Source organism: Strix aluco, chromosome 17, assembly GCF_031877795.1.
Source record: "Strix aluco isolate bStrAlu1 chromosome 17, bStrAlu1.hap1, whole genome shotgun sequence".
Taxonomy (NCBI): domain Eukaryota; kingdom Metazoa; phylum Chordata; class Aves; order Strigiformes; family Strigidae; genus Strix; species Strix aluco.
The window spans coordinates 11,380,380-11,394,385 of NC_133947.1; the positions used below are offsets into that span (position 1 = coordinate 11,380,380).

A 14,006-nucleotide genomic window follows, 5' to 3' on the forward strand; every position below is an offset into this window, starting at 1 on the left:
TAAATATAAAGATGAGTTTCTGCTTGTAAAACAACGCTGTTTAGTTTTGGAACTTTGCCTATTTTGCAGTGCGTGCAACCTGGCTGGGATGAAAAAAGCCCAGCCTCTCTCGTTGGTAGCAGCTTAGTTGTAGCATTCAGCGCGTGAAGCTCGTTTACCTGGTAGCGTGCTTTGATGAATGGATTTCAGGTCTCGAGGCCAAGGCCTCCAGCATTGCAATCACTTGTGTGGTGAGGTTTAAGTTTCCCTTATCCAGTTTTCTCACTGTACAGTCAGTTTTATGCTTGAAGAGCTGCCGAAAAAATAGTACTTTAGCAGTGCTGTGTGATTTAGTGTGTGCTAAAAAAATAAAATCACTTTTGGGCATGATGTAAAGCAGTGTAACTGAAAGTATATTTTTGAAAACAACTGGGTTTTTTTGTTTTTAATATTTCCAGGGAGGGATGAAACAATGCAGCCAGCCAAACCATCATTCCTTGAATATTTTGAGCAGAAGGAGAAGGAGAATCAAATCAATAGCTTTGGGAAGAATGTGTCTGGCCAGACAAAAAATGCATCTGATTGGAAAGTACCACAGGATGGAGACTACGAATTTGTAAGTCTATACTTTGAATTTCAATCAATGTGACAATCTTTAAGAGTTTTAGTCAGAGCTGCTATAAGATTATTTCTTGTTTTGACGGACTAATGGAAACTTGAGGAGATTCTGATTGCTAATGCATTTGGATGGGGCATTTTGAAAAACTCATTTTCTTTAGGTATTTCTTGGTAATCGTAACCATAATCGCAACGTATACTTTCTTTGTTTAAAAGCAAACAAACGAACATAAAAAGCCTGAGGACATGAAGGTACAAGCTATCTTGCTTTACTTCCCCATTATGTATTTAAAATAAAACAGAATTCCAGATGGCGGTTGGGAAATGCAAATCCTGAATGTATAGTGTTTGACAAAGAACAGTGTTAGAACCATTGAATTTCCTTGTTTTTCTCAAGCTTTGGCACTGGGTTTTATTATATAAACAACAAGCTTGTCTTCATTTCTCTTTCAAATCCTCAATTTCGGTCTTCCTGACTAAGGTTCATGTGCTCAGAATTTCCAGGAACTTTTCAGAGGTCCAAAAAAGATCTATTATTCATAAGTCTGATTTAAACTTTTTTTGTGAGGATGGAGTGCTGCTGGTTTGAGTTCAGAATGCCGGAAGATGCATGCTCTGCCAAACACTGCTCCCTCTGCGGCATTTTCTTTCAATGATACTTCACTGCAAGCACTTTTTGCTTTAAGTGCATTGTGCGCCCTTACAATGTCTGTGTTGCCCGTGGTTCAGGTTGTCATGCTGCGTTCAGTAGTTGGTGAGATTCACTCCACCTTCACAAAGCAGTATGGAAAGCAAAATCCCTCTGCTTGTCACGACTCGAGGATGTGCTTTACTTTAAGGCTGGAGTAATAGGTGGAGCCTGTCGTTCTCTTTGTACAGATTGTATAGACTACTGCTCTTACACGTATTTTGTTGTCTTTGCTGCTGCATCTCAAATTTTCTTATTTAGACTGAAAAGGATGGCTAGCTGAGGGGACCTGCTCATTCTCTCTCTTGTAGCCCTTTGCACTATGTTATGTTTAGCCTGAAGGCTTAAAGTCACTGCATAAACAGCCTGCAAGCTGCCTGTGTATCACAGGGTCTGGGCCAAGCACACGATTCCAGTCAAGTCAGATGCTTTGTTTATCTCGTTCACCTTACATGCTGTAACTTAATTTAATGATAAACAATTAGTTTTCAATGTGTGGTACTTCCCAGGAAAGATGGGCTGGTTTGGAGCATCTTACAAGTCTTTTATAGTCTGCAGAAGATGGCCCAAGGGAAAATTTGCTGTAATTATTTTACTTTCTAATTTGGTTGATAACCAGTTTAGCAGTTACCCTTATTTCCACTGAGTAGGATGTATTCCACCCTGCATACAGTGAGCTGAAGGTGCAGGCTACACCCAGTGAGTGGCACAGGCAGCACGGATGACACAAGGAAAGGTCGGTGCCATTCTAGCAAACAGGACCTACAAGTATTTTTAGAACGTGTAACGCAACTGTTTGACGTGCATGTGACCTTGTTTACTGATTTCCATTAGTATTGAAGTATTGCCATGTGCACAGATTACCAGTGCGCTGGAAGCAATAAAAGCAAGCAATAAAAGCTAGCAATAAATCGGGCTTTGGGTCACCTTCATGTAGTAATTTGTAGAAATTTTGCTTCCCAGCTGTATGTATTTCTCTAGTTCAACTGTGTATGAATATACCAGCCTGTGTTGCATGCAAATTTTGTAACAGAGCTACTTTCTTTTCTGTAGGGTAGGAAAAATGCTTGAAAACCACCTTAATAAATATATGCGGATATTTGTATAGCCCTTATCAGAGGGTTGGTAGCAGTAACCTCACGTTGTGTAATGTATTTAAAAACTTAAAGCTGAGTATTTTTCCCACTTGGCTTAAAATTGATCAATTTGATGGCTAGCTACGGGTAAAAGTCATGTTTATTAATGCTGTGTTAATTGAAAGCATCAGTGCAATAAGCATTGTAGAATAAGAAAAAAAATGTGTTTGTTAGGTGTATCAAATACGTCTGTCCTAGACCTGCCTGCAGCTATAACTTATTTCTGCATTGTCAAAGTAGACAGGTTGGAGCAAACTTTGTCTATAGAGTTTGCAGGATTCCAAGTAGAGATGAGGTCAGTGAGATGCTGGGTGAATATCAGTTCCTCCTGGGCCTTAAGAAATGATTGAAATATTACTGCTTTGTGCTACTGTAGACTAGATAAATATGCCTTGTCTTCTCTTCTGTATTCCTCTCCCTCCTATGTGACTAGCACCTGGAGTCTCCTGTCTTCCAAAAAAAAAAAAGGGGGGGGACAACATTAAATTACAAAAGATTTTTGCTCTTTTCCCCTGTGGCAAAACCATTTGACCTTTTCTTGACTAACATTGTTCCTCTGAAGCAGGCAAATACGACACTATTTATATCACAATGGCAATGTCATGTTAGATGAGGGTTAGATTGAGTCAGCCCCATCCACTGCAGAGCTGAAAACCCAGAGATCCTGATCTAAAAGGTGATGAACTCCATTCCTCCAAGACGTGATGCCCTGGCTATGTCCTGGTGGTGGGCAGAGATGGCATAAACCCAGTGTATTTCCAGCAGTGTATTTCCAGCCTTGGATTTCTGAGGTAGAAGTTACTATTAACTGATTAGTCAATGCCCAGTGGTGTGAATGTTCATCCCTGCTCGTGTTTGAACAAGGATCTCTGAAGATTTAAGCCCTGCTTGATTACAGAAAAAGTTTTCAAGAACATTATGATGTATTTAACGTGGGGGAGAAAAATACTAATTATGGGCAAAAAATCTTGCTTTTAGGAAGAATATAACAAACTCTAATACAAAAATGCTGCAGGGCTAGATTGTTAATGGGCAGGCTGCATTGTATGTAGAATTCCTAATTGCCATAATCAGATCTCAGAATTTTTGTAGTTAAATTTAATTTTGCCAGTGAATGTTAGTCACATACTGTTGCACAGACTTAAATTAATAATGCTAGAAGATTTGTCATACATTTTTCACTTTCATCTTTCAGTAGTACTGTAACATACGGCAAAATTAATTGTGCAGTGTTTCCTGCCCTTAGACACAACAAACCCTTCACATATTCCCTTTTTAAAAGCCTTTTAACTGCTCTGAGCAGGTCACTGTTCCAATATCACTTGTGAGTAAAGTGGGATTTTTTTTTTTTTTTTTTTTTTTTATTCTGGTCCTGCTTGAAAGGCATTCAGTTTTGCCAAACCTATCATAGCACATATTTGTGGATCATCCAGTCACGGATGTTGTGTATTATATCACTAATCATTTTAATGAAAGCCTATTTGGTTAGCAAATTAGCAGGTTCCAGCCATTCATGGCTTATGGTAACTATGACAATCCAGAAATGTTTTAAGTTTTATTTCATGAGTGTGGTTTCACTGGTGAAAATGAGTGGCAGTAGAGCCCCTGTCAGTCTTGAATTTTGCCATCATGATGCAGCTACTGTTTCTTTTCATACCCGTAGTGTTGAATTTAGGTTTTGCTGTAACTTGAATTCATTTTTTTTTTTCTTTTTAACACCAAGTCTGTGCTAATTAAGTATCCTAGTGTATTGTTTTGGATGTGGAGGCAGATAGGACCTGAGCTTTGAACAGACACTAGAGCAAGAGTACTGCAGGACATCAAGTCTTTCAGCAGGCTTTACGCAAGGAGTTGGAGCCTTTCACACCAAGGCTTTTTTGATTCCAGCACCTGTGTATCTGCTGACCATTTCTGCCAGTGTAAGGTAGCCTGTCGAGCTTAATTGATACAGACACTTTTATGTTGTCTTTAGCTGCTCTTACGATCTACGGTTCACTGGAAGAACACCAGGTGATAGTTGAGCTTTTGAGGGAAAGCATTGCCATTCACCTGCAGGACCTCAGTGGAGAAACTGCAACCATCAGCAATCGTTTTCTGCACTGGCAATCTCTGTCCTGCTACCACAGCTCTGGGAAGGAAGCTGACATTCAGAAATGAGGTTTATGTCTCTCTCCTCAGAAGTATGCAGCTCCCTTTGGGAAGACCTTGATTTGTTTGCATCTGCTAAGCCTTGGTCGATCAGACCTTTCATCTTCCTACAGTTAACAGCCAGTAGTTTGGGTCTTCTCACTCCTTGGCTTAGTGAAGAGGGTCTGCCTTCACGTGTTTTCTCATTGAAGCAGACAAACTTTGGAGCAGAACTTTTTTCCTTACAGAAATAAAATTAATGCATATCATTGAGAGTGTCAAGGTTTGCAGAAGTAGAAGGAACAGACATGACAGATCTCAGCTTTCTGTGGAAGGACTGCAGAAGATGGCTCTTGTCGTGGCCTTTGTTCACAGGTTCACCACGCTTCAGTCTGCTGCGAGCAAACTTGTGTTTCAGGTCTTGTGTTTCCGTGCTGTGAGTGCTATTCTCTGCCCTAGCTCGTCTTTAGCTCGCTTTGAGAAGTGTCTTGTTGGCTGCCAATGGGAAATTCTTTGGGCAGGAAAGATTGGTGTGATTTCCCCCAGTTCCAAAACAGACTTTATCGCTTTTCAGCGCACAGTGTCATCTGTTTCTCTACTACTGGAGAAGACTGGTCTGCAAGCAGTAGAACTGTTGCTTCTGAAATTTTTGCAGGGCAAAAGAAGGAAGGATGAGCAGGAGGTGTTAATTGCCTCTAATTGAGGGCAAGAGTGCAGATACTGATCAGCTGCCACTTTTGTCAGGGCTGCACAGTCAGAGCCTTCTTGTACAAGCAACAGTTTGTGTCTCCACCTCACCATCTGCTAGACAGAGATGGGCAGAGAAGGGGCCTTGCTGAGTTACAGGAGTTGGAGGAAGGGCTGGGTTTGGTCCCACCACTGCAGATCTCTTTCCAGTAACCAGTCATCTAGCCTGTTGCTCCAAAGTGCTTGGGCCACAGCTTGCTGTTGATGTCTGACTTCTCCATGGATTGTGCTCCTTAAAATTCGCTAATCTTGAAATGAGGCATCTTTGGCTCAAAAGTGTCTGTAGACCGATTACTTGGTCTTTGGTTTTGTTTAGAAGCTCTTGCTCCAGACAGTGCTCCTCTTCCTTACAGGAGTCCTGCCAGGGGCTCTCTGGAGCAGGAATCTGTAGGAGTTGGATGGTTCACCAAGCCAGTGAGACAAAGGAGTGAGCAATAGACACATATTTCACACTTGTGATTGCAGCTTGTTCAGATAAGAGACAAAGCAATAGCCTGACAAACTGTGTAAGCAAAAGCATCAAGAAAACACTTACATTTTAATAAAGTCCTGTTTCTAAATGTGTATTCACATCTTTCGGAGTTCTTGAATTATCTGCACTTCAAGAGTTGGTATTGCAACTGCAGCAGCCTTTAAATAACTTTGAATAACTGTATGTCCATTTACACTTACTTAATAGGAAATCATAATACTTTTTGTCTGTGTCTGTAAGCAGCTTTTAGCCAGAGCTTTTAACAGCTACTGCTTAGATCTTTCTTTTTTACAAGTATAACATAAATGAAAGTGAGCCTTCCTCTTACCTGAATGGAGGTATAATTCTTTTTCTTGAAGTAGTAAAGAAAAATACAATTTTCTGTTTAATGAGACAATGTTTCATTATGCTGCTCTCAGCTGGGATATACAGTTTTTTTATTAAGATCCTCATTTCTGTGCTTTTACTTAGTAGTTTGAAACATTACACTGGAAACAAAGATTTTTAAAATAAAAAAGTAAAACCTTCTAGTATCTTTACCAGAAGAGAAGGAAAGCGTGTTAGTCTGATGGTGTCTTCAGCTTGTTCGGTTGGACAAATGGCTTCTGGTTTGCAGTGAAATCATTAATGCGAATCCTTTTCCTTCTAGTGAGACAAATTAGGTATTGGTGTGATAGCAAGAGATTAGAGTTTTTACTGAAAAGTTTATAGAAAGCTTAATTCTTTTAAAGCAAATCAAATTGCATTAGGATCATACTGTATTTTGGAGTCTGATGGTAGACACCAGCCTGACGCTGCCTGCAGATCAGAGTCTGCTTCTGCCTCTCAGGTGTGGTCCGGGCGTAGGAAAGCCAACCGCTGGAGCCCAGCCCGGGGAAGTGCAGTGGCTGATGCACGCTGCAGCTCTGGATCTGCTCGGCCCTGGCGTGGATCTGCAAACCTTGCAGCTGGGATCTCACAGCGCGCAGGGTTATGTCTCTTGCATTGCCCTGCTGTTTCCCTGCGCCACTACAGAATGTCTATGGTTAAAAATGGGTATCACTCAACACAGTATATTTCTTCTCCCAGCTCAGGACTGTGGTGAGGAATGGCTGCATACTGGAACCATCTGTTTCTTTCATTGGAAGTGATTTATAGGGAGGAACTGTTAGAGGGCAGGTGATTTATTGCTTATCAATAACAGTAAACGCATTCTGCTTTACAATGACCAGAGTCTCTAATTTATTGTATTCTGTCTGTGAAGGTGTCATTTGTCTTGTGAACAGCTTGTTGTCTACCAGTACCTGGAACATTCAATGTCTTTGGTTTCTCCGAACATTCATTTGGATAGCATTTATTAGCAATCTAATATTGATGCTTTATAGCTTTGCTACCTTTTGTCCTTCTAAAAGTTCAGTCGATTAAAAACTTGGGAGTATTTTCTGTGCAGTTGCAGGCTTTGAAAATGATGGCAGGCTAAATAATTGGTTCTCATTTTGTTGGAACTGGTCTTTGGGTCTTTTCTAGCAGTAGGAAGAAGGGATGCTGAGGATACATCGGTGAGGTTGATGCTAGAAGAAAAGTATTTTCATTATATGTGTAAGCTGCTGTTGTGTGACTCTCCATAGTTTATGATTTTATAATGTTTCCTGACTCTACTGTGATCCTCTGAGCTTTATCTTCTTTTTACTTCTGTCTTTTAAGCAGCTTGGAAAAGGTGTCAGATGCAGGCCTCTACACTAATCTTTCTGTTCTTCCTTTCTCCCATCCAAATTACTCAAGTGAATAATCCGAGGTGGTTACCAAGACTCCAGAAAGTCTATCTGCTTGGACAGGAGCAAAAAAAGCTTTATTAGAGTGTGCATTTGCAGGTTATTTAAATGGAATTATTTGAGAATCAAATAATCTTGAGATTTGTATTAAATTACTACGAAACTTGCAATACATTCTTTCTTTTCTAAGAGAACAAGTTACTCTGACCCTGGTGTGATGAATGAAGATTGACTGTTCAAAAAATTTGTTTGAATATGTATAGTTTTGCGTAGAAGAAAAAAAAGTTTGGTTAAAATAGAGCTTTTTTTCAATAACACTTTTTCCAAGACTAAACCAAACACTTTGAGAGAATCTTCAGGGATTTCCCTGTCCAAAGGTTTTTTCCCTTCATCTATCATGAACTCCCCTTTTTCCCAGTGGTGACTGGAATAAAAATTACTTCTCAGGCACTGATTTCTTCCAGTAGTCTTACTTTGATTGTAAAGTGAACTTATTTGCTAGGGCATTCATCAGTTTGAGAGAGAAAGCCAGATCTGAGATGGCTGATAGATACCTCCATCCAGGTCCTATAGAACTAGGGTTCATTCCTCGTTGGGAAACCAGTAAACTTGAGAGAGTTGTTTGTGCTGTGCTGAATCTAAAATAAAGCTTTCTTTCAGTGGGAGAGCATTAAGACTGTATTTTTAGGGGGGGAAAAAAACAGACTCGAATGAAGAGAATATTTTTTTCTGCAAACAGATGCAGTCCAGAGTAGACAACTATTAATTTCCAAAACTGAAATAGTACCTCAGTGGTATCTCCTGCTAATTGAGGGAGGTCTTGAAGTGTAGTACCTAGATGTAATTTCCACTGTGAAGTATGATTTATAAAACAAGACGGGTTTTTGTGATGTTTTATTCATTGGTTTTAAATGTCACCTGCCTTGATTTATAACATTGATGTCTCTGAAATGGATTTCCTTTTTTTTCTTTCAGCCATCTGCCAAGAATTTTTAAAGCTCTGCTAATTGTTTGTGTTTCTTTTAAGCATTACCTTTTCAGCATATTTAGTATGTTCTTCCCAGCAAATACTTTTAACTTGTGAGATCTTTATTAAGGAAAAATCGTTCATTTTGTCACTGTGTAATCAAACACACAGTCACTTTAAAAATAAGCCCAGGAACAGCTTGTTTATTTCTTTTATTGTTTGTTAAGTGGTCTTGAATCTTCTGTAACATTTGCATGAGGAAGACACTCTGAACCTGATTGCAAACCTCATCATGGCTGCTTCAAACCACCAATGTGATTACAGCAAACTCTATGTATGTAGATTTTATAAACCTTTCTAAATTCCCTTTATAACAGCAACAAATAAAAAAAACAACCCAGAAGATAGCACATTTGGTTTTAAAATTTGTTAGCAATATTTGAAATTGGAAAAGGTCGTTCAGTGGCTTGACTCTTAGATCTACTGTGGAAGAGAATAGATTTCTGCTGTCTTCCATTTGGTAACAGGGTCATCGTTCACCACCTGCTTTCACTTTGGTGCATACTGACATTGATTGCAAAGCACTTACTGCCACAACTTGCTGTCAAAATTTCATTTTTGCTATATTTTTGTATATAGCAGGCCTTCTGTGACATAAGGCTTTTAAATGAAACTTGCGGTGAGTGGGAAGTAAAATGAGTTGCTGCTGTTTGTGTTGAATTGCTTAGGTCATAGCCCTTAATGGAGACTGAAATAATGTAACCTGAAATCAACTTTATATGAGAGTATTCAGACTTGTAAATTCAACATCCTGGGACTATCTTGGAGGCTGCTTTCCTACTGTAGCGTTTAATCAGCTGAGACATTGACTAGAAGTTTTGTGGATGAACTAGCTCACAGAACTTCATCCAGTGTCTTTGATCATGGGATTTGTCCCACTACTGCAGTATGTTTAAGGTTAGGCTGCAACATGCTTTGGGAGAAAGGGAAGAGGAGTTAATAATTAAAGGTGTGATGTTGGAAAATTCTCTGAGCATACTGAATTTTTTAGAAAACCTGTCTGAGCCATGTTACGCGTTAGGATCTATTTTCAAGGCTGGGTGTGTTCTTGGCACAGCATCTCCCTTATAGAACGAACACTGCTGCTCGAATGAGATCTATTTGAAATGCTTCTAAAATCTTCTTGCAACTCATCTGTCAGGACAAATGTTTGTTAAGGGTAATGTAGCTTCAAAAGACAAGCTTGTCCAGGTTTTTCTAATCTGTAGCAAAAAGGGCTCCTTTTGGGGACTCTGCATCAGGAGCTGCTCTGGATTGCCTCTTGGAGGATGGAGTCTCTGGACCATAAAGGAAAAGCTTGGGGATAGTCTCTATCAAGCCTCTGTGAATACTTTCTGATGAACAGGGTCTCATCCAGACAAGTGCCTGAAATGATGTACTGTGGAGGAGCAAAATTATCTCAGCTCTGACTTCTGGACCTGGTGCATTTGCCTTTGTGCACTCTCTTCTTGTGTTACTATAAAACCTGCAGAACAATCTAGATGTTGCTTATTGTCAGTGTTACTTGGTGCATGTAATTGCTGGGTGTCTCCCTGCTTAGCTCACCAGGAGACTTCTTGGGGGGAAGTTTCATCATGTGTGAGGCATGTTTGAGGTCTTGCTCATGTAGAGAAGGTAACACTTTGCAGTTGGCTGTGGCTGCTTCCAACATCCAGGGTATCCTGGGAGGTTTGCTTTAGCTCTTATTTCAGTAACCTCAGTGACCAGATAGCTTCAGAACCCAAGCTTTGACCTTCAAGAAAGAGGGAGAAAGAGTAGCTTAATACGTAATGACTGATACAGTCTGAAAGGAATGTTACTCAGAAATGGAGTGCTTAATTCCTTCTTGTTTTGTGACTTGCCATCGTGCAGGATCATTATAAATAGATGCCCAAGTAATAGTGAACACCTGGGAAAACCTTGTATGGTGAGGCGTGCAGGTTCATGTGACATGGATTTTATGGAGATGGTTCATCAGGGGGCTGTTCCAAAAAATATTTGTCTCTGAGATATTAAACATATGCCCCTGGTTTTAAAGATGACAGCCTCTCCCATGGTCATGCAGCTATTCATTTTTCAAAATGTCCTGGAAATCTCTGTAGGTCAGTCTTTCCTCGGAAAGCTTTTCATTCTCTCTCCAGTCGTCGTCTTTGTGGCTATTGCTTCCTTTCCCTTAGTGAAGGAGGGAGGGCAGAGCAGCGTCAGACTGGGGTTTCGTGACAAGCCTCACTTTCAGGTACACGAGGTAAGGAACTGGTGTGGTCTTCCTGGAAACAACCCCCCTTCAGCAGCTCTCCTGGAGTCAGAAATAAATTGGGAGATGAAGACTCAAGTTAAAAACATTTGTTGACTAAAGGTTAATATTCTTAAGTGTTAAGATAGGCCAAAGTTGGTTAAAACTATCTATAATGCCTACTTACCTTGGATTGGAAGTAAGCTCCATTACAGACCCACTTACCCTTCCTAGCAGAACTTAGTTAAACCTCTCAGACTTGTAGAGAATTTTATTTGGTTTAAAGGAATCACCATTTTCTGACAGATTGCTTTTCTTAAAACAAACAAACAAACAAACAAAAACCAAAAAACCCCCATGTCAGTCAGCTGTGTACTTTACAGCTGAGTTGTTCAGCTAGCCAGATCTTCAAAGCCCAATGACATGATTTATTTGAGCATGTCCAGAGGTATTTTGGTACTCTTACTTAAGAAAATTAAAGCTTAATCACTTAGAGAAGGGGGGAAAAAAATGCTCTGCTGTGTTTTTCCTTAATCACATCTCTGGCAAGCAAGTGTTTTTTATAAGCAAGTGATGCTCCTTTTTTTTGCTTGGTGGGTTTTTTTTTTTTCTTGTCCAGAAAGGCTGACCTTTTAGCTTGGTTTCTAATTCAGTTACTGAAAAAAAAAACGGTGAGATTACTTGTCTTTGTGATTACAGGATTAGTCAGCCACTTTCTAAGTCCCTAAAGGATTTTAAGGTTTGGACTTCTTGAAGTTCAGTGCCACACAACACCGCTGACACAATTTGTCATTTCCTTTGTTTAGATGAAGTGTGTACTGTACTTGGGATGATTTTGAAAGTTAATATTATTCATACTCATAAATGATACTAAGGCTAAAAAAGGAAATTTAATCTTGGGGCTCAGAAGATTAAAATGCATTACTCTCTTTAAAAACATCTTTTTTTTATGACCACTCATATCAATGAGTGGAGCTTTGGGTGGGTTTTCTTCCTTAATATAAAGTCTGTACAGTGCTGAGGGTAACAACGGTATGCTTGTGCTGGCTGTAACACCAAAACTTTCTTGAGCCTTTTAAGGATTACAGTAAGGATGAATAAAGTGCAATTCTTGGCTAAGAGTAACTCAGGGATGCCAGCATTATTGATGTAAGCTACGGTGTTCCCACAGTTGTGCAATCTTCTCTGCTCTGTGGGTAACCGCTCTGCATAATCGCTGCGTAGTTATGTCTGAGTAGCCAGGGAGATCTGGATGTTTGCTAGAATCCTCTGAAATTAGTTTCTGTATTGGGAATTTTCTGACATCTTGCCAACAGCAAAGCTCTTCCTCCTGGCTCTTACAGACTTTCGAGAAATGGGGGAAAACTTCCAAATTGTGGAGAGGGTGAGAAATCAAAGCAAAGATGAATCTTAGCTGATGAGGGAGCAGTTGTGTGTCTAAAGCATGTGTGTGTGTGTGTCTCTTCCATAGCAGTCACAGGAATTAGCTACTGAAAGTGTGCTTGAAGACAGTCCTTGCTAAACCAACAGGATCAAACTTTTGGGGTGTAAATATAGCCTGAAATAAGAAACAGGTGAGTAATAAAACTATGGCAGTTCTTGCTAGAGAAGAGCAGTGGCCTCAGCGCCTGCTGCTGCATCAGTGAAGTGGTACTGATGCTCCGAGCAGCAGTGCCTTGAGTGGAGAGGCAGCTTCCCAAGAAGCTGGTCAAGCTGTGATCGTGTGGCAGCTTGAGAGAAGCCTTCCTAAGCTGAAAAGAGTGGTCTTGGCAGTAGTTCCTACTGCAGATGCAGGACAAAGAGAAGTTTCCAGTTTAGACATGGTCTTCACAATGTGGCCTGCAGGGAGCAGGGCAGGAAGGAGGATGGCACACATCACCTTCTGCTAATTCTGTAGGAATAATACAGATGTAATGGCTTGGCATCATACACCTTTATTTTAATTAAAAAGGCAGAGCTACGTAGCGCTCAGGGATATGGTGTAGTTGAGAACGGTCAGTGTTAGGTTAATGGTTGGACTAGATGATCTTCAAGGTCTTTTCCAACCTAGATGATTCTGTGATTTAAAATAACTAGGATCTTTATTAGCAGTAAGATGTTTCCCTTTCAGTAGCCATAAAACTCCACATTTGTGAAAGTAAGGTAAAGCTAGCCCAAACATGTCATCTGAGAAGGCCTGGGTCTCCTCTGATATAACTTTATTAAAATACTTTTTTCCGGTTTGCCTGGAGATCAGTTGCTGAGTGTGTTGTGTTAGTGTCTGTCTTGCCTCCACAAAAAGCGATGTTCTGATTGTACTCATTTAACTGTTAGAGCTGCTTGACTCGCACTGACTTAAGTTGACTTGGCCTCTAGAGCATATGCTGATCTCGTTGAAAGTTGAGTGTTACTTCTTTGTTGAAGTCATCTGCTGTCCAGATGAGGTGGCCTGGAACAACTGTCTCTGGATGTGCAGTGATCACAGATCCTGTTCGTTTTCTTTGCGAAGTTCTAGCTGCAGTGCTGTTTTGACTTGTGCTCGATGCTGCAGCTCATGATGTATTTTGCTAGCACATTGCCTAAATAATTAAGATGCATTAAAAGCAGAAGCTTGTGCTGCTGAGACTTATTTTTCAAATCCTTTGAAAGATTAATATCTGTATTTTTAATCTTGCATGAAATCCCACAGTGAGTGCATTTCATTCACTGCTTTCATAACAGTGCGAAACTTCACTGACATGCTAATGCTAAAAGGGGGAAAAATCAAGATAATTAACGTTTGTGTAGGCACTGGGGTTTGTTCTGATTTAGTGTAACCCCTCTGTAGCATGGCTGCTTGACAGATTCGTGAAGTTGTAGGGACCTGACAGTCATGATGAAAAGTGGGTGGTAAGTACCTGTAGGTTCTTAGATTCTTGTGTACCTTGCACTGGATAACTTACAGTGAATAAATAGTTAATGCCTGCTCATACATTACATCGAGGCCTCCTTATGCTAGAAACATAAATGAGAACAAGGCACTTAATTTTTAGATCAGTGATTGAAAGTATGCCAAATGGTATTGAGCCAGCATTTCAGGAAAAATGCTAAGGAAAAAAATGGCATGCTATTCCAACACCAATTTATATCACCATTTTCAAGACCTAAAGTCTGGAGCACTGCTTAGCATGAGAAATCGCCCTCTACATTTAATTTTGGCCAGAGAAATTGAATGCTGTTTTTGCTGGTTTAAAAAAAGTGCATACTACTATTCAGTAATCTGTTCCCTCA

The 14,006-nt window shown here is 40.1% G+C and overlaps 1 protein-coding gene across 2 annotated transcripts in view; it reads left to right on the top strand.

The window, feature by feature from the left end:
- The window catches only part of STK4 (serine/threonine kinase 4), a 47,868-nt gene that overhangs the window by 24,366 nt on the left and 9,496 nt on the right, over positions 1–14,006 (top strand). For both annotated transcript variants that reach the window (XM_074843002.1, XM_074843003.1), the window contains exon 10: positions 438–595. In XM_074843002.1, the coding sequence (XP_074699103.1) occupies positions 438–595 (158 nt within the window). The remainder of the gene's footprint in view (positions 1–437; positions 596–14,006) is intronic.